General features: G+C 40.7%; 1 protein-coding gene across 1 annotated transcript in view; it reads left to right on the top strand.

The window, feature by feature from the left end:
• Positions 1-21,706, top strand: part of LOC132821490 (D-beta-hydroxybutyrate dehydrogenase, mitochondrial-like) — a 44,605-nt gene that overhangs the window by 1,301 nt on the left and 21,598 nt on the right. The window contains exons 2-3 of the mRNA XM_060834089.1: positions 16,128-16,238; positions 21,506-21,647. Coding sequence (XP_060690072.1) covers positions 16,128-16,238; positions 21,506-21,647 — 253 coding nt within the window. The remainder of the gene's footprint in view (positions 1-16,127; positions 16,239-21,505; positions 21,648-21,706) is intronic.

Genomic DNA, 21,706 nt, shown 5'->3' with positions numbered 1-21,706 from the left:
TGCAGACGTTTCATCCCCTGTCTAGGCGACATCCTCAGTGCTTTGGAACCTCCTGTGAAGTGCTTCTGTGTTGTTTCCTCTGGCATTTATATTTATATTTATACAATAAATGCAGGAGGAAACAACACAGAAGCACTTCACAGGAGGCTCCCAAGTACTGAGGATGTCACTTAGACAGGGGACGAAACGTCTACAACAGAAATTCTCAGCTCGGTGAACAGAATGACAACAACGAGCACCCGAGCTACAAATCTTCTCACAAACTTTTCAGAGGGTTGATATGGACTTGTTGGGTTAAAGTCCTGTTTCCATGCTGTTGGGATGCTAAACAAAATTCTAAACTGTTCCTATTCACATACTCATCCAAATTGCTTTTCAAATGTTGCAATTGTATCAGTCTCCAATACTTCCTCTGGAAGCTCATTCCATACATGCACCACCCTGTACAGCTGTATGGAAAAGTTGCCCCTCTCATTGATTTTAGATCTTTCCCCTCTCACCTTAAACCTATGCCCTCTAGTTTTGAACTTCCCCACCCTGAAGAAAAGACTTTGCCTATTTTTCCTATCCATGTTCCTCATGACTTTATAAAACTCTATAAGGTCATCCCTCAGCCTCTGATGCTTCAGGGAAAACAGCCCCAGTCTCTTCAGCCTCTCCCTATAGTTCAAACTCTCCAACCCTGGCAACATCCTTGTAAATATTTTCTGAACAGTTTCAAGTTTCACAACATCCTTCCTAGAGCAGGGAAACCAGAATTCCAAAAATGGCCTAGCCAATGTCCTGTACAGTCACAACATGACCTCCCAACTCCTACACTCAACGCATGGTATGGTGGCTCATTGGTTAGCACTGCGGCCTCACAGCACCAGGGACCTGGGTTTGATTCCAGCCTTGAGCAACTGTGTGGAGTTTGCTCAACGCATGTTGACTTCCATAAAGTCAACATACCAAATGCCGCCTTCACTATTGTAGCTACCTGCGAATCTACTTTCAAGGAACTATGAACCTGTACCCCAAGGTTTCTTGGTTTGGCAACACACCCCAGGACCTTACTGTTAAATGTGTAAGTCATGCCTGATTTGCCTTTCCAAAATGCAGCACCTCACATTTATTTAATTTAAACTCAATCTGCCACTCCTTGGCCCATTGGCCCATCTGATCAAGATTCCATTGTACTTGTAGGTAATCTTCTTCACTGTCCACTAAACCTCCAATTTTGGTGTCATCTGCAAACTTAGTAACTATACCTCTCATGTTCATATTCAAATCATTTATATAAATGACAAAAGCAGAGGAACAAACACTGATCCTTGTGGCACACCACTAATCACAGGCCTCCAGATGGAAAAGCAACCCTCCATCTCCACCCTCTGTCTTCTATCTTCGAGCCAGTTCTGTATCCAAATGGCTTCTCCCTGTATCCCATGTGATCTAACCTTGCTAACCAATGTGCCATAAGGAACCAAATTGAATGCTTTGATCTCATCAGTCCTCTTCATTGCTTCTTCAAAAGACTCAGTTAAGTTAGTGAGACACACTTTCCCAAGCAGAAAGCAATGTTGACTATCCGTAATCAGTCTTTGCCTTTCCAAATATATGCAAATTCTATCCCTCAGGATTCCCTCCAACAACTTGTCCGTCACTGATGTCAGGCTCACTCAGATATTGTTCTCTGGCTTTTCCTTACCACCTTACATAGTGGCACCACACTCGGCAACCTCCAGTCTTCTGGCACCTCACCTGTAGCTATTGATGATACAAGTATCTCAAAAAGGGGCCAAGCAGTCACTTGCCTAACTTTCCAAAAAGTTTGTGGGTACACCTGATCAGGTCCTGGGGATTTATCTGCCTTTATGCTTTTTAAGCTGTCGAACGCCATCTCCTCTGTAATATGGACATTTTTCAAGATGTCACTGTATATTTCCCCACATTCTATATATCTTCCATATCCTTCTCCACTTTAAACAAAATACTCATTTAGTATCTCCCCCATCTCCTATGGTTTCACACATATGCAGCCTTGGTGATCTTTATGGGGCCCTATTCTGTCCCTAGTTACTCTTTTGTCCTTAATGTATTTGTGGAATCCCTTTGGATTTTCCTTAACCCTATTTGCCAAAGCTATCTCATGTCTCCTTTTTGCCCTCCTGATTTCCCTCTTAGGTGTACTGCCTTTATACTCTTCTAGGGGTTCACTCAGTCCCTGCTGTCTATATCTGACATATGCTTCCTTCTTATTCAACCAAAACCTCAATTTCTTCAGTCGTCCAGCATTCCCTACACCTATTAGCCTTGCCCTCCACCCATGGTAAAAAGCAAAATTTCTCACAGTGCCTTTCTCTTATGCTAGTGTAATGACTATTCCATATAGAAACATATTGATGTCATAGCATGGTCACATGCCATTGAGTCTCATCAGTCTTATTGCTGTTTCTTCTCATACTATCATGGGGTTTCCAGCACTAAAAAAAGACCCTTCAGCCCATTGAGTTGTGCCAGTCAAAAGCAACCACCTAACCATTCTAATTACATTTTCCTAGCAATTTGCCCATATCTTTGATTGCCTTGACACCAAAAGTAACCATCTAAATACTTCTGAAATGTTATGACGGTTTTTGCCTCTACCATCTTTATAGTTCCAGATTCCCATCACCTTCTAGGGTGTAGAAAATGTTTTTTTTTCTCATATATCTTCTGTAAACCTCCTTCCCCTTATTTTAAGTATATGCCTCCATGCCATTGATTCCCTCTACCAAGGGAAAAGATCTTTTCTGTCTCTCCTAGCTATACCCCTCATAAGTTTATGCATCTCAATCATGACACTCCTCATTCTGCTGTGTTCCAAGGAACACAACCCCAGTGTATGCAGTCTCTCCTCATAAAACTCACCAGTCCAGGCAACATCTGGTAAATCTCCTCTGGACCCTCTCCAGTGTTGTCACATCCCTTCTGTAATGTGAATTCCAGAACAGCGCACATTACTGCAGCTGTGGTCTAGTCAACGTTTTATACAGAATAATTTCTCTGTCCTTAACCTAATGGCAAGCATCTCATATGCTCTTTCAAATACTTTGTATCCTTGTCCTGCTACACAAAGGGACCAGTGGACATGCACATCAAGGTCCCTCTAATCCTCAGTGCTTCTGAGAGACCAACTGCTCATCACGTATTGCCTTGCTTTGTTCGTCCTGCTTGAGTTTGTCACCTCACATTTATCCAAATTGAATTTCATTCGCCACTGATCAGCTTGCCTGTATCCAGTAATCTAAGGCTATCCTAACTATTTACTGTCCCACCAATGTTTTTATTAACTGCAAACTTATTGATCAACCCTCCAACACTCAAGTCTAAACCATTTATGTATACCGCAAACGGTAAGGGTCCCAACACTAATCCCTGTGGAACTCCATTGGATATAGGCTTCCAGTCACGTAAATACCCCTCAACTGTCACCCTCTCCTTCCCGCCACTCAGTCATTTCTAAATTGAATTGGCCAAATTTCCTTGGATCCCAGGGGTTCTTAACTTTGCTGTCAGTCTCCCGTGCAGGGCCTTATCAAAGGTCCTGCTGAATTCCAAGCAATCTGTGTCAAATGCAATGCTCTCTGCTACACACTTGGTCACCTCTTCGAAAAATTCAATCAAGGTGGTCAGATATGACCTCTCCTTAACAAAACCATGCTGACTGTTCTTGATTAATCCATGTCTCTCCAAGTGCAGATTAATTCTATCCTTTAGAATTGCTTCCAATTGTTTTCTCCATCACCAAAGTTAGACTGGCTGCCTATAGTTTCCTAGCTTATTACTTCTTCCCTTCTTGAATAACAGTATCCCATTGCCTGCCCTTCAGTCCTCTGACATGTCCCATGTGGCCAGAAGGGAATTGAGAATTATTGTTAATGACTTTGTTAATTCCTCTGTTGTCTCATACAACAGTCTGGGAGAAGTATTTTTTCAAATTCATTCGTGGACATAGACATCGCTGACTGGCCAGCATTTTATTACCCTTGAGAAGGTGGTGGTGAGCTGTCTTCTTAAACTGCTGCAGTCCACGTTCTTTAGATTGACCCACAAGGTCCTTTGGGAAGGAATTCCAGAATTTTAACACTGCAACAATGAAGGAAACACAGTGTCTTTCTAAGTCAGGATGATGAATGACTTGAAGGAGAACTTGCAAGTTGTGGTGTTCCCATGTATCTACTGTCCTTATCCTTCTTGATGGTAGTGGTTGTGGGTTTGTAGGGTGCTGTCTAAGAATCTTCGATGAATTTCTGCAGTGTATCTTGTAGATAGTCACAGCAGTGTATACTGAACATCAGTGGTGGAAGGAGTGGAAATTATAGATGTGACGTCAGTCAAGCGGGCAGCTTTGTCCTGGGTGGTGTCAAACTTTCTGAGTATTGTTGGAGTGCACCCATCCAAGCAAGTGCAGAGTATTCCATCAGAATCCTGACTTGTGCCTTGTTGATGGTGGACAGGCTTTGGGGAGTCATGAGGTGAATTACTTGCTGCAGTATTCCTAGCTTCTGACCTACTCTTGTAACCACAATGTTTATGTAACAAGTCCACTTGAGTTTCTCGTCAATTGTAACCCCAAGAATGCTGATAGTGGGGAATTCAGTGATGTAACACACTGAATATCAAGGAGCAGTGAATAGGTTATCTCTTACTGGAGATGATAATTTCCTGACATTTGTTTGGCCTGGATGTTACTTGCCACTTGTCAGCCCAAGCCTGGATATTATCTAGATATTGTTGCATTTGAACATGGACTGCTTCAGTATTGGAGGAGTTGTGAATGGAGTTGAAAATTGGTGAGCATCCCTACTTCTGATCTAATGGAGGGAAGGTCATTGATGAAGCAACTGCATGTAGTTGGGCCTAGGACACTCCCCTGAAGAACTGTTGTAGAGATGTCCTGAAAGTAAGATGATTCATGTCCAATAATCATAGCCATCTTCCAATGTTTTAGGTATGACTCCAATCAGAGGAGAGTTTGCCCCCTAATCCCCATTGATTCCAATTTTGCTAGGGATCCATGATACCACACTCAGTTGAATGCGGCCTTGATGTTACGGGCTGTCACTTTCACCTAACCTCTGGAATCCAGCCTGTTTTGTCCATGTTTGAGCCAAGGCTGTAGTGAGGTCAGGAGCTGTGTGGCACTGTTGGGAACAATCCACAGCAATATCAAACTTAATAGAGTTATGATTACAGTCTGCAAAATGGCTTACTGCTGATTGTTCAGTATTGGTAGGAACAATCCATAACAATATCGAATCTAATGGAGTTATGATCACAGTCTGCAAATTGGTTGACTGCTGATACTGCAATCACGTGTCGAACTGCATTAACTAAAATTAAGTTCAGAACCACCCAATCTATTGTAGGCCCTTCTATGTTCTGACGTAAAAATCTTTCCTAGATGCATTTTAATAATTCTGCCCTCTCTAAACCTTCTTATACTGTAACTACACCAGGTAATATTGGGGAAGTTGAGCTGAAAACAACTAGTACGTTCACTATATTTCCTCAATCAATCAAATCTGTTATCTTCTTTAGGCATTCTATGAAATTTCTCTCGGGTTATGGCTTCTGATTCCTTTCAATATCATTCTCTCTTAATATCTGCTAATTTCGTGCTAGTTAAGGATTCTAAAACACCCTGATTGTTATGCTGGCCTGTAATTGTTTCAATTAGCTTTGTCTGTCTTTTCAAAAATGGGTACTACTTGGGACTCTTTCCAAACTCAGTACAGCTCTGAATTATAATTTCCAAGGCCCCTACAATTTCTCATTCAATTCCTTCAGGTTCCTGGGATATATTCCATTGGACCCTGCTCCCTCATTCTACATAACTTATTGAAAATAAATTGCAATTTCACCGTCTCAATATAAGTAGTTTAGTTCTCAACTGCTCCAGAATTCACCTTTTTGATATTTCTGTCTTGCACGTTCTTCCATTTAATGAAGACCAGTTCAAAGTGACGTGACTTTGTTTCCACTAGAGTCTGTTATCTGAAACAGAAATCCCTATGTTATCTCCCATTACGTAAGAAACTGGATATAGATATTGTGGTGTTGAAGAATCCACAGACCTCAATTACAAGTAGATGTGACATGCAAGCATTATATTCACAGGCACATTGGTTAACATGAAGCTGGAAAATTGTAACAGCAGTATGCTTTCATTACTGTGTCATGCCACAACTGATTCTGGCATAAGATAGCATATTTGACCTTTATAGCCTCTGGTCATATGCTATGATAGCATGAGCATGTCTCTTAAACATACTGACTCTGAGATCTAACATAATACAACATAATATAATTTATTCAACTATCCCATATTTTGGAATGCTATCATTAAATTTTGGCAATCTGCTGTTGCTGCCTGGGCTCTTATCTCACTTCGAATAGTTCTGTTTCTATTGATTTAGAAAAAAATTATTTTTAAAATGTGGGCATTGACTTAGTTATCTAATTGCTCCTGGACAGTGATGGGATGTTGCTGTCTTGAAACATCGGCGGTAGTTTGGTATGATTTTGTAGCTTGTTAGTTCACTTAAGAGGATATGTAAGTCTCATATAGGGACATCACTGTATGGATAAAATAAGGCAAGATAGTTGGGTTCTTTCCTCAAAGAACATTTGTGAAAAAGTTTGCTTTTTTAGCAATCCGGCAGCTTTTACCAATGCCAGCTTTTTACTTTCAGATTCGTTTCAACTGTTTTCAAGTACAGGCAGCTCCTTGGGTGCGAATGTGTTTTATTCTGGAGTCTGTTCAAAAGTTGGTTTGTGCACAAGTCTAAACACAATAAAGAACCATGTGAAGTAGCTGTTTGTAAATTTGGAAATGTTCATATGTCAGAACTTTAAAATTATACTGCCGCATGGGACTGTGTTCATAAATTGGGGACCCCCTGTATTCAAACATGAAGAGATATTAACGGAGAGAATATATCTGGAAACAATAAAAAAAGGGAATGACACAACTGTCACCTTTTTATGGTAAAAATTTATTAAAGACCTCAGAAGAATGCTCATTTAGCAACCTGTGATAACATACAGGTGATAACCGAGGAGGAAGTTGCCGAAATGCTATACCACTATTTTTACATTTTGTGTTTCAAATAAAGAATGCAGAAACATTTCAAACAGGAAGAGACTGCTAATGGTGAGAGAAGATTAGAAATGGCTAAAATCACATGGAAGCATGCTAAAGAAGTTGCAGAAATGCAAGATAAACACTGTCAGGGCTCGGATAGTTTTCCGTAGAGAGATTTGAAGTTGTCTCCATAGTAATACTTCCTGAAGTCTCTGGACCTGCAGAAAATTCCAAATAATTCCATGATCAGAAAAAGCGTTAAGAATGACTGTTAACATGCAGATTTTATGAAAAGGTGTAATTGCACAGGAATGTTAGAATTGTAATGACAGATGTCAAAAAATGACAGTCACTATGGCTTTTGAAATGGCAATTCACGATTAATCCACTCACTGGATTTCTTTGAGGATGTTGGGACTGGGTGGATGGAGTGAGATAATTGATGTATATTGAGTTTCAGAAAGAAATTTAACACTGCCAACTACTGCAGAAGATTAGTGCTTGTAGAATGTATTGGAGTGTATCAGCCTGGATTATAAATTAGTTGGCTGCTTGTGATCCAGACTGGAGTACCTGTGTGGTGACTGATCATTGGTGGTGTGTTATCGAGGTTAGTGTTATGAATGTTAGTCACTTATATTTGTGGATAATTTGGAATTATGTCCAAATACAAGGCATCAAACTGGGCATAGTTGCAAATGATCATTACAAATTTAGAGCCAGCTAAATGTAACTAGAAAAACTAAAGGTAAGGATTTTAACTTGTGGTAAGATTGGTGCTTGTTGCAGACTGGTGGGTTATTGGGATTAGTGAACAGTTTCTATGCTGAGGCCAAGAAGAGTTTAGCTTCAGGGTTTCATTTCCAATTGCAGTCTGGAATGCTGGTTCATGCAACAATTCAACCTTGCATATGTAACTAAAGCTGAAAATGTGTTGCTGGAAAAGCGCAGCAGGTCAGGCAGCATCCAAGGAACAGGAAATTTGACGTTTTGGGCACAAGTTCCTGATGAAGGGCTTGTGCCCGAAACGTCGAATTTCCTGTTCCTTGGTTGCTGCCTGACCTGCTGCGCTTTTCCAGCAACACATTTTCAGCTCTGATCTCCAGCATCTGCAGACCTCACTTTTTCCTCGAAGTATGTAACTAAAGTCCGTGAACTAAAATCTCAGCACCTTCCTGTCAAGATTGCAACTCCACTGTTGAATAAGGGTCTGAAAGAGTTAATGCAATAAGCGCCACTCACCATGATGATTGATTGAGAGATTGCAAGGAAATAATCTTGAAGGTGTTACAGAAAATCACCAGACCGTTTAAAATGACAATTCACAATTAATTGACTGACTGGATTCATTTGAAGATATTATGGAGTGAGATAGTTGATGTTGGATTCCTGATTTTGGAAACAAATTCAACACTGCCAACCACCAAAGAAGATTGGTGCCTATAGAATATATAGTGGTTCATTAGCCTGAACTATAAATGGGTTGGTTGCTTATGATATATTAGAGTAGCCGTGTGGTGACTATGGATTTGTGAGCAGAATGACTTAGGATCTGCTCATTGGATGCTGCCTGAACTGCTGTGCTCTTCCAGCACCACTCATCCAGAATCTGGTTTCCAGCATCTGCAGTCATTGTTTTTACCAAGGTGTGAGAACTGACATTTGGTCTTCTCAAAGTTTTATAACATTGTCTATCATATCAATGTAACTTGAAACAAGTGGCTAACATACAATAAACTATATTACAATAAACTCTTCTAGTTTGGCCAGGAAGTGATTTTCTTCTACCATGCTGGATGAAGCAATCTCTGTAGTTTTCTATACTTAAAGCACCCTTTCTCTTGATGCATTATAGTGAATTGGCATGCCCTTACAACATTTCTCTGAAGGACCCCATGCCTAGCAGCAGGCAGATGTAATAAATCAGGCAACAGGAGTTCACCAGCCTTTGGAAGTGGTCACTATCATGAGGCTTTTTCATGTTGATAATGGATGGAGGGTGGATGGTGGTGGTTAAGGGTATAGGTCTGAACTAGAGTTGGCCCACTGGAACCCAGAGGGATGCTTCTGACCCATCAGAAGCGAAAGAAAATTTTAAAAAATGTTTTACCTCATTGAGCCTTTTTTCGGTCCTGTTGTGCAATTTGAAATCATGGTGTATATCTGTTATTGAAGAGCTGTTTAAGGGTATGAAACCTTGGAATGAGAGTTCATTATAAAAGAAAAGTGAAATACTGCTGGAAAATTCAAACAAAATAGAAAACACTTTGCAGATCTCCCAGCATCTTTGGAGAGGCAAATACATTTAATACTTCATCAGAACATTAGTGCAGACTAAATTGAAATATCTGAAGACTGTTGCAACATGAGAAAGATATTTGGCTCTGACCTCAAGAGGTCTGTATGATCTTTATAGAATCACAATCTGGGCATTTTTCAGTATTCATCAAAATACTTTAGTTTGCTTCTAAAAGGACTTCAACTTATGCAAGCAGGTGAAAAGCAGCTGCATTAAGTCCGTTTACAGAAACTCAAGCGATAGCGAGATGTTAACAACACTGACACAGAAGGATTTAAGGTTAAGGATTTTGTGGAATGTTGATTTAGATAAGTTTGGCAGGCATGTCGTCAGTTCACATAAAGGTCAGAATTTCAAATGGTGAATAACAAAGAAAAGGGTAATTCATGCATAATGTATTTTGGATAAAAATGGTGTAAGCATGTGGAACAGGCTATTCATAGTGCTTAAATAAAACGAACTGTGGATGCTGGAAATCTGAAACAGAAAGTATAATTAATGTTTTGAGTCATTCTTAGCGTGTCTGTGTGAGTTTCCTCGGGTGCTCTGGTTTCTTCCCATGATCCAGAGATGTGTAGGTTAGGTGAATTGGCCATGCTAAATTACCCATAGTGTTCAGGGATGTGTGGGTTGGGTACAGTAATCAGAGGTACAAGTAGAGTAACAGGGTGGGGAAATGGGTTTGGGTGGGATATTCTTCGGAGGGTCGGTGTGGACTTGTTCGTCCAAAGGACCTGTTTCAAAATGTAGGGATTCTGTGATTCTAGTGAGTCTTTGTCAAAATTCTGCTTTCTCACCACAGATGCTGCCAGACCTGTTGAGTGTCTCTAGCAATTTCTGTTTCTGTATTAGTCATGTTTTTATTTGATATTTAAAGCGTTAAAATCATTTGATTTGGATTTAGTCTGTCCTACATTTTCTCCTTTTAAAATTTCAAAGGTGAACGAACAAGAAAATTGAAAATGTCCAAATTGGCACATGGCAAGTTCCTAGTAGTGGATGGGACTACCAGGTGCAAAGTAATCTCAATTTAAAACCCACTTAGTCTTGTAAATCAGGTTTGAAGGCCCAAATCGACTTCCAAATGAAATAAGTCAATGTATCCTCCTTTGGGAGTTCTGCTTTCATTTATGCATGTGTCAGCACTCCGGATTCAAGGCATACAATCTGTAAGTGTAGGGCCAAGGCAAAATGCAACTGCACTGGCAGTACAGTTGCAGTGTGATAGTACTAAGGGATATGCATCAATGTAGCCTGGTCAGAGGAAATGAACAGGTTTGATTAGATGTTTCCATACTTCTTCCCACTGTACTTTTGAGGCTTAAATTACATGAGCCCTTTGTAAGAACTTGGGGGAGTAGGGAATAGGACTCGTATGATGAGGGTAGAGTGGCAGAGCTATGAGATGGTCTTGGTGCCTCTGAACTCATGACCAAAACATTTCAGCTCGCCATCACTTTGGGAAACTCTTGATTAGATAATGTGTCTGCCGTTTCCTCCAAGGACCGAATTGTATGTTTTTTAGGCAAACTGCAAGTTGTGTTTCTGGAGGGATTCTTGTTGTGAGCCCTGGCGAGGTGTCTTGCCACAACCTACTGCCTTTAATTACTTACTCTGCACCTCATGTCTAATTACACATCAACATGCTGTGCCTGGAACAACTCTCCACTCACTGGCTATCTACCAAAAGCCTGGCAATCCTTGTGCCCATATAATATTTAAAAGCCTGTCCTGCACCCGGGCAAGCACTGTTGGTCTGGAGCTGCCCTGACAATTGCCCTGGGTATGGCAGAATCCCACTTTGAGGCCATGGACCTGGGTATCCAGCAGGATGGGGTGATGTAAATGTGGGACTACCTCTTTTCCCCTAGGGTCGCCAGTGGCTGCCACTACACCAGAGCAGCATGGTTACGGTGCTGAGATAGAGTCACAGAGAAGGAATGCCCAACACTGTGGATGGTCAATGGCCTTCTTCATTCTGCCACAGTAAGTGCCACCCTCATCTTTCCAATACTTCAAACTAAAACTATCTTTGCCAATGGAGCCATCTCCCACCAAAGCACATACTCCCCCACACCAATCCCCAACACCATGAACCCCACATGCCCTCTGCACTGCCTACTCACTCACTTGGGAAACCCCACTTCTAACTGCAACAATGTACCAAAGTATATTTGTTCCACCCTCTTCCATCTGCCTTATTTTTTTTATTCTTAATTCTTATATTATTCGTTCTACGTATTGGAAAAGCACATCAGAGCAGGACTTAGACACTTAATGGTAAGGTCCTGGGGAGTGTTGCTGAACAAAGAGACCTTCGAGTGCAGGTTCATAGTTCCTTGAAAGTAGAGTCGCAGGTAGATAGGATAATGAAGAAGGCGTTTGGTATGCTTTCCTTTTATTGGTCAGAGCATTGAGTACAGGAGTTGGGAGGTCATGCTGTGGCTGTACAGGACATTGGTTAGGCCAGTTTTGGAATATTGCATGCAATTTTGGTCTCCTTCCTATCAGAAAGATGTTGTGAAACTTGAAAGGGTTCAGAAAAGATTTACAAGGATGTCGCCAGGATTGGAGGATATGAACTATAGGGGGAGGCTGAATAGGCTGGGGCTGTTTTCCCTGGAGCGTCAGAGGCTAAAGGGTGACTTTATAAAGGTTTACAAAATCATGAGGGACTTGGAAGGGATAAATAGACAAGGTCTTTTTCCTAGGGTGGAGGAGTCCAGAACTAGAGGGCATAGGTTTAGGGTGAAAGGGAAAGATATAAAAGGGACCTAAGGGGCAACTTTTTCGCGCAGAGGGTGGTGCATGTTATGGAATGAGCTGCCAGAGGACGTGGTGGAGGCTGGTACAGTTGCAACATTTAAGAGGCATTTGGATGGGTATATGAATAGGAAGGGTTTGGAGGGATATGGGCCAAGTGCTGGCAAATGGGACTAGATTAGGTTAGGATATCTGGTCGGCATGGACGGGTTGGACCAAAGGGTCTGTTTCCGTGCTGTACATCTCTATGACTCTATAAGGCATGTCAGCATTGTTGTCTAGGCCAGCATTTATTGTCCATCCCCAATTGTCCAGAGGGCTGTTAAGAATCAACCACATTAGTGGGTCTGGAGTCACATGTAGGCAGACCAGGTAAAGATGGCAATTTCCTTCCATAAAGGGCATGAGTGAACCAGATGGGTTTTTCTGACAATCGACAATTGTTTCATGGTTACCATTGGACCCTTCACTCTGGATTTTTAATACCTGCCCCTCTTTCATACAAGGAGGAAAAAGGTCCACAATAAGGCAGATACTGTGAGGACAGGTGGTTGGTTGCCGGACATTTGGTTTCTCACCACTTTGAGATGAGGATCTTGATTCTGACTGCTTCAAGTAGCTGGCTGACCATGTCCAAGCCCTTGACTGGTATTGTAAACTGTCCTTGATTTACTGTGCTGGGACTCCTTAAATGAAGACTATCTCCCTTGACTTGACTGGTCACTGTTGATAATTGTGATAAGCTTCCTGTCTTTGTACCTGTGCTAGGTGACGAGGTATGACTGAATTAATAGGAGTCTGCTAGCTCTGGTTGAGGGGGACAAAGTTCAAAAACATGCAATGCAAAGGGATGCATCCAGATAGCGTTCACTCACTCTGAACCTATGGGAGCAAGTGAAGGGCCAAGAGTTGGAGCCTGAAGTAATCTGTGAACTGGGGACATGCCCCTGAGTGTACAGTATATTGCAGCAACATGAGAGTGATAGTTGCCAGTGCAGAATCGAATTGTATAAATGTGCCGTAAGGAAATCAGAGATGTGACATGAGGGTTCTTTGAAGCTGGCTCATGTTGGATGCCAGTGTCGGTGTAGGTGGGAGGTGTGTGGGCTGTGTGTTGTGAGGTAGCACATGGAATAGTACAGCACAGGAACACGCCCTTCATCACACAATGTTGTGACAATAAGTTAAACTCATCCCTTCTGCCTGCCCTTGGTCCATATCCCTCCATTCCTTGCATATTCATGTACTTATCTAAAAGTCCCATAAATGTCCCTGTTGTATCTGTCTCCACCACTACTCCTGGCAGCACAATACAGACTTCTACCACACTGTGCAAAACAATTTGCCCCTCACATCTCTTTCGAATTTTCCCCCGTCACTTTAAATACATTCCCCCTAGTATTAGATATTTCAAATCTGGGAAAGATTCTGACCATCAACCGTATATAGGCAAAAGTGAGGACTGCAGATTAGATTAGATTACTTACAGTGTGGAAACAGGCCCTTTGGCCCAACAAGTCCACACCTGCTGGAAATCAGAGTCTAGATTAGAATGGTGCTGGAAAAGCACAGCAGGTCAGGCAACATCCGTGGAGCAAGAAAATAGACGTTTTGGGCAAAATCCTAAAACGTCGATTTTCCTGGTTTCATTCCTGATGAAGGGCTTTTGCCCGAAACGTTGATTTTCCTGCTCCTTGGATGCTGCTTGACCTGCTGTGCTTTTCCAGCACACTCTAATCTAGAGTCAACAACCCTATGTATGCATGTCATAATTTTATAGACTTCTATCAAATCTTCCTTCAGCTTCTGCCACTCTATAGGAAACAACCTGAGTTTTTCTAGCCTCTCCTTATAGCTCTTACCCTCTTATCCAGACAGTGTTCTGGTAAATCACTTCTGCATCCTCTTCAAAGCCTTCATATCCTTCCTGTAATGTGGTGACCAGAATTGAATGCAGTACTCTAAATGTGGCCTAATCAAAGTCTTATAAAGTTGCAACATGACATCCTGACTCTTGTACCCAGTTTCCCAAGCAATAAAGTCAAGCATGCCATATGCATTCTTTACCACCCTATCTTTTAAGTGCCACTTTCTGGAAGCTGTGGACTTGAACTCAAGATCCCTCTATACATCAAGTAGATGTCCCTCTGTAGATATTGTACCCTGTGCACAACATGGAGGCCCTTTGGAGCAAATGGTGATTTGAAGTAATTGAAGCTGAGCTGCAGACCTACTCTAATTTCTATGTCAAGTGTTCTCAATGTCTTGTTTGTTTGGTGAGTTTTGTAAAATGGAAAGCTGAATACTAATGAGGGAATGTGTGCCATTAATATGGTGTAACAAGCCGTAATCACCCATAATTGGCACCTTGCTGCTGCCTCGTGATAAACTTGCATTGCTGCTCAGCAAAAGCTTAAAAGATGGAGCAAGATGCTTCTGACTTTGAGATAGTCTTCATCAGACAAATCTCACCATGATTGGGTTGCTCAGACCCCTCTAAGATTCCTCGCTATGTTATATACCTTTGAAACAAAATTCTTGATGCAAATGAGAAAAACTAAGGTTTGTATCACAGAGTACTAATTATTCCCTTTAATAATGGTTAAACCCACTTGAATATTAATCACTTGATCATGTAACAAAATATATTTAATCTTTTATATTTCATTGCCTTCAAATACGTTTTGTGTTGTGTACATAGCTTACATTACTTCTAATATTGTGGCTTCTTTTTGTCAAAATGTATGGGCAGATTGAATTGTTGAGGCACCTCTTAATAAAATTGCTGTTGATAACAGAGCAATTTTAACGTAATTTTCCAATATTGGTTAGAGTATTGAGTACAGGAGTTGGGAGGTCATGTTGTGACAGTACAGGAAATTGGTTAGGCCACTGTTGGAATATTGCATGCAATTCTGGTCTCCTTCCTATCGGAAAGATGTTGTGAAACTTGAAAGAGTTCAGAAAAGATGCACAAGGATGTTGCCAGGGTTGGAGGATTTGAGCTATAGGGAGAGGATGAACAGGCTGGGGTTGTTTTCCCTGGAGCGTCGGTGGCTGAGGGGTGACCCTATAGAGGTTTACAAAATTATGAGGGACATGGATAGGGTAAACAGGCAAAGTCTTTTCCCTGGGATCGGGGAGTCCATAACTAGAGGGCATAGGTTTAGGATGAGAAGGAAAAGATATAAAAGAGACCTAAGGGGCAACTTTTTCACAGAGAGTGGTACGTGTATGGAATGAGCTGCCAGAGGAAGTGGTGGAGGCTGGTACAATTGCAACATTTAAGAGGCATTTGGATGGGTATATGAATAGGAAGGGTTTGGAGGGATATGGGCTAGGTGCTGGCAGGTGGGACTAGATTGGGTTGGGATATGTGGTCAGCATGGACGTGTTGGACCGAAGGGTCTGTTTCCCTGCTGTACATCTCTATGACTCTATAACAAACTTGAAAGTTTGTAATTGATATCATTGTTAAGCTGGGATATCTCCCTGTAAAGCAGTATTTTAAATATCTTGGGACTATTTAACACAGGTTCTTGGTGTTCAAGCAGAAAATAATTTATTGAGCAGTAAGTACTGAATTTGCAAGGTCTTGCAGGATTTTTCTGAGCTAAGTCACTTCCTGTAATTATTTTAGGATTATTTACTCAGGACTTGCACATGAAGACTGATGCCCTATTTTGATATGCAACAAGTCTGTGTAATGAGTCTAATGCTTTGAAAATCATGATCAAAATCTTCATTCTAATGCCATTTGCCAGTATTCAGCTAGTAAATATGCATTTAATTAACAGTAGTTTACTAGGTTTAAATTGCTTGGTAGCTCAAGGAGGATCAGAGTATTTACTTTTTATAGTAATATTTCATAGCTAATTTTGTTGGAGGGTTAGGTGTGTTCCTAAATTCATGTAAAATTAACAAATCTACATTATTGGTGATGCTTGTTTCTAGATTAAGGACAAAGCCGTCTTGATCACAGGATGTGATAAAGGAATTGGGTTTGCTCTGGCCAAGCATCTACATAGCAAAGGCTTTACCGTCTTTGCCTGTTGCCTCTTAAAGGTAAGTCTGTGATGTGTTCTATTTGTTCTGCTAGGTCTTTGGAGTGAAGAAATTCAAAAGCATCTTGTTTTCTAGTTTGGCCAATTACATTTTTGATGACAAAAGTTGTGGGAGATGTAAACGTTGGAGCAACACTGTTGGTTTGGACATGATTTAGAAAGCTTTGCTTGAGAAGCAGAAATTTTTGGAAACTCTGAGCAGTTTTTGGAACATCTGAAGAGAAAAACAGAGTTAATGTTTAAGGGCATTGACCTGTATTTGAAAGTTTGAGTGTTTGAGTAGCACTTGGCAATGACACTTCAATGGAAATACTTTTAGCAATAAATATAACTTGACAATATTGACATGCTAAGAAGCCATTTTTTTAAAGTTTGGATTTAATTTTAACTTTACCTCTCATTCCAGAAGTGAAGAAACTCTATTCTAAACTATTTTCATACTCAATTTCTTCCTTAGATTTTCTGTTTCTTTAAACAGATATGGTGCAGGGTTACCATACTGTCACCAGCATGCATTGGCCCACATGTAACTTTTTCCAGTTTTCAATGTACATACAAATGAAGAAAACAGTAGAACCCATAACCCTAGTGTCAAAAATACTGTGAAGATAAGATGCAGATATCTTGGTTTCCATTAGTTTATATATTATTTTTTAAAACACAATCAAAATTACAGCAATAAAATAATTGCACTGTCTCAAAATTTCACAGCATCTCAGAACCCTTATAGGCTGAAAATCAGAACAGTGCAAGTCTAATGTGAATGTTTAAATGCATACTTTTTGAAACATTTTTGCCTTTTGCCTTTTTTTTGGGAGCTGGATTTGCATTTTAAATCTCTCCACTTCTATCATGCGAACACAGAATTATTTACTGTGAACTCACTTTGAACTTGGTTAAACTTTGGCATTGCCACCCTAACTTGAGTAAGAACAACAGATTCTGTTCCTGTCTGACTGTAGTACGTCCCTGCTAATTCTGAGTCATGCTTGTGATTCATCTTCTGATGTTGAATTCACTCTCTTCATTCTTCCATCTCCGCACTTTAACTACATAGAGTATCGATGATGTGTTTCATAATCTGTTTGGCCTCTACACAGTCAAACACTTAGGATGCATGCTAAACCCATTTTTATTTTCCATTTCTCTTCATTTTGAAAATATAATAAAAAGTCGAGTGCTTTGCAGTTCAGTACATGTCATCCACTGTGCACCTAGAAAACAAAATGTCAGTATTTCAGCCATTTTACCAGAGTTGAAAAGCTGTAGAGATCTCTTCTAGAGGGCAAAGTGAAGAGGAGCAGAAAAAAAAGTCAAATTGGATATGGTTGGGTGGTGTTGTTGCAGATGAGGTATATGTGAGGATGGTGCAAGACAGATAAGCATGGCATACCATGTCAGCTGATTCCCTGGCAGGAGCAGTGGCAAGTTGCATGCAACACTGTCAGGACCATAACCATGTGTATATGGGATATAGTACCAAAGTAATTATGTTGTCAAACTAACAATCCAAAGACTACTTTATCTGGAGACATGAGTTCAAATTCCCCTATTGGAACTTGGGAACTTAAATTCAGTTAGAGTCATAGGGATGTACAACATGGAAACAGACCCTTTAGTCCAATTTGTCCATGCCGACCAGATAGCCTAACCTAATCTAGCACTAGGCCCATATCCCTCCAAACCCTTCCTATTCATATACCCATTCAGCTGCCTTTTAAATGCTGTAATTGTACCAGTCTCCACCACTTGCCCTGGCAGCTCATTCCATACATGCACCACTCTCTGCATGAAAAAGTTGCCCCTTAGGTCCCTTTTATATCTTTCCCCTCTCACCCTGAACCCATGCCCTTAGTCCTGGACTCCCTAACTCCAGAGAAAAGATCTTGTCTGTTTTTCCTATTCATGCCCCTCATGATTTTATAAGCCTCTGTAAGGCCACCTCTCAGCCTCCAATGCTCCAGGGAAAAGAGCCCCAGCCTATACAGCCTCTCCCTACAGCTCAAATCCTCCAACTCTGGCAACATCCTTGTAAATATTTTCTGAACCCTTTCAAGTTTTACAACATCCTTCCGATAGGAAGAAGACCAGAACCGTACACAATATTCCAAAAGTGGCCTAACCAACTTCCTGTTAGTAAGAGCATTGGTAACCATGAAATGACCAAATTTTTGTTGAAAACCATCTGGTTCACTAAAGCGAAATCAATCTGCTGTCCTTAACCAATCTGTTCTTAAGATACTCACCGATGTTCTGAAACGGTCTTGCCAGGCAAGCTATGACAAAAACTCTTCAGTGGTTCATGAAGGATGTCCAGCTCCTCCTGGCATTTAGGGATGGCCAGCAATTGCTAACTTTGATGCAAACAACCTGACAACAAATAAAAATAAAATGTGCACTGTAATTGTGATATGAATTAAATGATAAAATGCTGCAAGAAAACTAAAATTTGCAAAGTTCCAGTTAAATTCCTGCCTCAGGCAACTGTCTGTGTGGAATTTGCACATTCTCCCTGTGTCTGCGTGGGTTTCTTCCGGGTGCTCCGGTTTCCCCCCCACAGTCCAAAAATGTGCAGGTTAGGTGAATTGGCCATGCTAAATTGCCCGTAGTGTTAGGTGATGGGGTAAATGTAGGGGATTAGGTTTGGGTGGGTTGCGCTTCGACGGATCGGTGTGGACTTGTTGGGCCGAAGGTCCTGTTTCCACACTGTAAGTAATCTAATCTAATCTAATCTAATCTAATCTAATCTAATCTAACCACTAAACAAACTTTATGATTCAGATCACTAAAGTATTGAATGTGCATTCTTATTAATGCCATTAAGTTCAAAACTGTAGCACATTTTTCATATCATTTGTGTGCTGTTTGTCTGGAGAAAGAAAAATCAGTCATTGTGTTTATCAGACCAGATTTGTCAATTATTTAAGCTGACTTGTTAAAATATCTAGATAAAAGTCCCTACACGAAATCCAGTGGCTTATTTCATGGCAAGTATTACTTATGAGCCATGTTTTATATTGCCTGCATGGTGCTCAATATGACCCATGTCGAAGATTGTTATGCTGGAAAAGCACAGCCGGTCAGGCATCATTCGAGGAGCAGGAGAGTCGAGTTTCGGGCATAAGCCCTTCATGATGCTCTTCAGTCACGTCCTGAAGCAGACTCACTACCACAGTCATATCTCCTTTTAAATTTCCAGCACCACACTCTTTGACTCTCATTTCCAGCATCTGCAGTCCTCACTTTGTCCTAATTGATTATAACCTTACTCTAAAGCCTCTTCCATGGATGCCAATCTTGAAGAAGTTCTTCTCCTTCCTCTACAAGGATCTCAGTGAGTCTCTCTCTCACAGCACCTCTCAGGTCATTTCCTCTGTTTTGAAGCTCTTCAGCCATGTCCTGAAGCAGACCTGCTACCACAGTCACATCTCCTTTTCAATTTCCAGCATCATCTCATCTCCAGCATCAGGATGAAGGGCTTATGCCCGAAATGTCGAATTTCCTGTTCCTTGGATGCTGCCTGACCTGCTGTACTTTTCCAGCAACACATTTTCAGGCAAATCAAAGTGACCAATCTCTATTAATTAGGCTTAAGCAGGTTCAGAAATGACATGAGGAAAGCATCAGCGGTAAAGAGCTTTGGGAACCGTGGGTCCAAAGTTACCTTTTACCCCCCCCCCCCCCCCCCAAGCATTCAACACTTACCATATTAAATTCCTCAAATTCTGTTTCTCAAAATGGAGTTTGCTGCATCTTCTAGTAATAATATTTTTGATTACTTATTTATACAAGGGCAGGAATGGGAAATATAATGACACTGTAGTGCCAAGAGTGCACATTTATTTTTAAAACACTTACATGAAGAATGAAATTTGTAGGAACAGAATGGCTATCTATTGTCATTATTTATTTTTTCTCATATAATTATTTTGAGATTTCCACTGTAAAATTATTTTAATGGAGATTTGATTGTACTTTAGAGGCTCCATAAGGCTCTGGTCAGACCACATTTTAGAGTATTGTGTGCAGTTTGGGCCCCATATCTCGGGAAGAATGTATTGGCCTTGGAGCGTGTTCATAGGAGACTCACGAGAAAGGTCTCAGGAATGAAAATTGTAACATATGAGAAACGTTTGAGATCTCTGGATTTATACTGGTATTGTAATGAATGACGGGGGACCTATTGCAACATGAATACTGAATGTTCTGGACAGAGTAGATGTTGGGAAGATGTTTTCATTGGTAAGAGAGATTAGGACTTGAAGGAATAGCCTTAAAAGGAGAAGGTTTTAGAATGGAGATAACAAGAAACTTCTTGAGCCAGAGAGTTGTGAATCTAAGTGGAGGCCAGGTCATTGAGTACATTGAAGACTTTATTAGACAGGTTCTTGCGTATTGAGGGGACCAAGGGTTACGGGGAGAAAGTGGGAGAATGGGGTTGAGTAACTTACCAGCCATGATTGTATGGCGGAGCAGACTCAATGGGCTGAATGGCCTAATTTCTGCTTCTATGTCTTTCGGTCTTGTGGACTTTACCAACCAGATTCACAATCTAATAGTCTGCCAAAGCTCATTGTCTAAACTCATCACTAAAGAATGGTCATTTGAGCATGGTATCAAAGGGGAAAGAACCATGACAATAGCTGACAGGATTTTGCTTCTTCAAAAAATATCCAAAGAAGTGTGAAATTTGGCAAGAAATTCCAAAATGAAGTATAAATTTAGCAAAAATGTAGGTACTTCTTTAAAAAAAATGTCATAACTTACCTGTAAAATATTAGCCTAGATTAGATATTGAGAATGAAGCTTATGCAGTAAATTTGATGGCACCTTTTTAGAAGCAGACTCCTGTTGGCTATTGTCATGGTTCTTTCCCCTTTGATACCATGCTCAAATGACCATTCTTTAGTCATGAGTTTAGACAATGAGCTTTGGCAGACTATTAGATTGTGAATCCGGTTAATAAAGTCCATTCATCTTATTCAACATGCACATCTGTGCACTTTTTAGTGAGGTCACTGAGCAACATTTACCTTGTGAAACCCAGCTGAATATTCTGTTTTGGGACTATGGGGATCATTGGTTGCATTCCACTGCAAAATGGACAAGTTTAGCTAATTGCACAGATTCAGCATTGAACCTGGGATCTTTCTGTTCTATTGTTTGTTGTGACGCCACTAAATATATCTACCCCGAACCAAGAAGAAAACTTGTTTTTGTTTCATTTAGCAGTTGAAAAATGGCAGTAATTGTATTTTTCTTTGGAAGGATAAGAATGGAGAAGGTGCTCAAACACTTGAGAAGATGAAATGTGAACGTATGAAAGTTCTTCAAATGAACGTATGCACAGATGAGGAGGTGCGACAGGCCGTGGATTTTGTAAAGAGCCAGTTGAAGGAACCTGAGAAGGGTATGATGTGGGTTCCATTTCAAATTGGATCTGGTCATATCAATAGGATAATTTAACAA

Source organism: Hemiscyllium ocellatum, chromosome 13 (assembly GCF_020745735.1).
Source record: "Hemiscyllium ocellatum isolate sHemOce1 chromosome 13, sHemOce1.pat.X.cur, whole genome shotgun sequence".
NCBI classification, from domain to species: domain Eukaryota; kingdom Metazoa; phylum Chordata; class Chondrichthyes; order Orectolobiformes; family Hemiscylliidae; genus Hemiscyllium; species Hemiscyllium ocellatum.
Note: the sequence above shows the minus strand (reverse complement) of the source record. Positions and strands in the feature narration are given on the sequence as shown.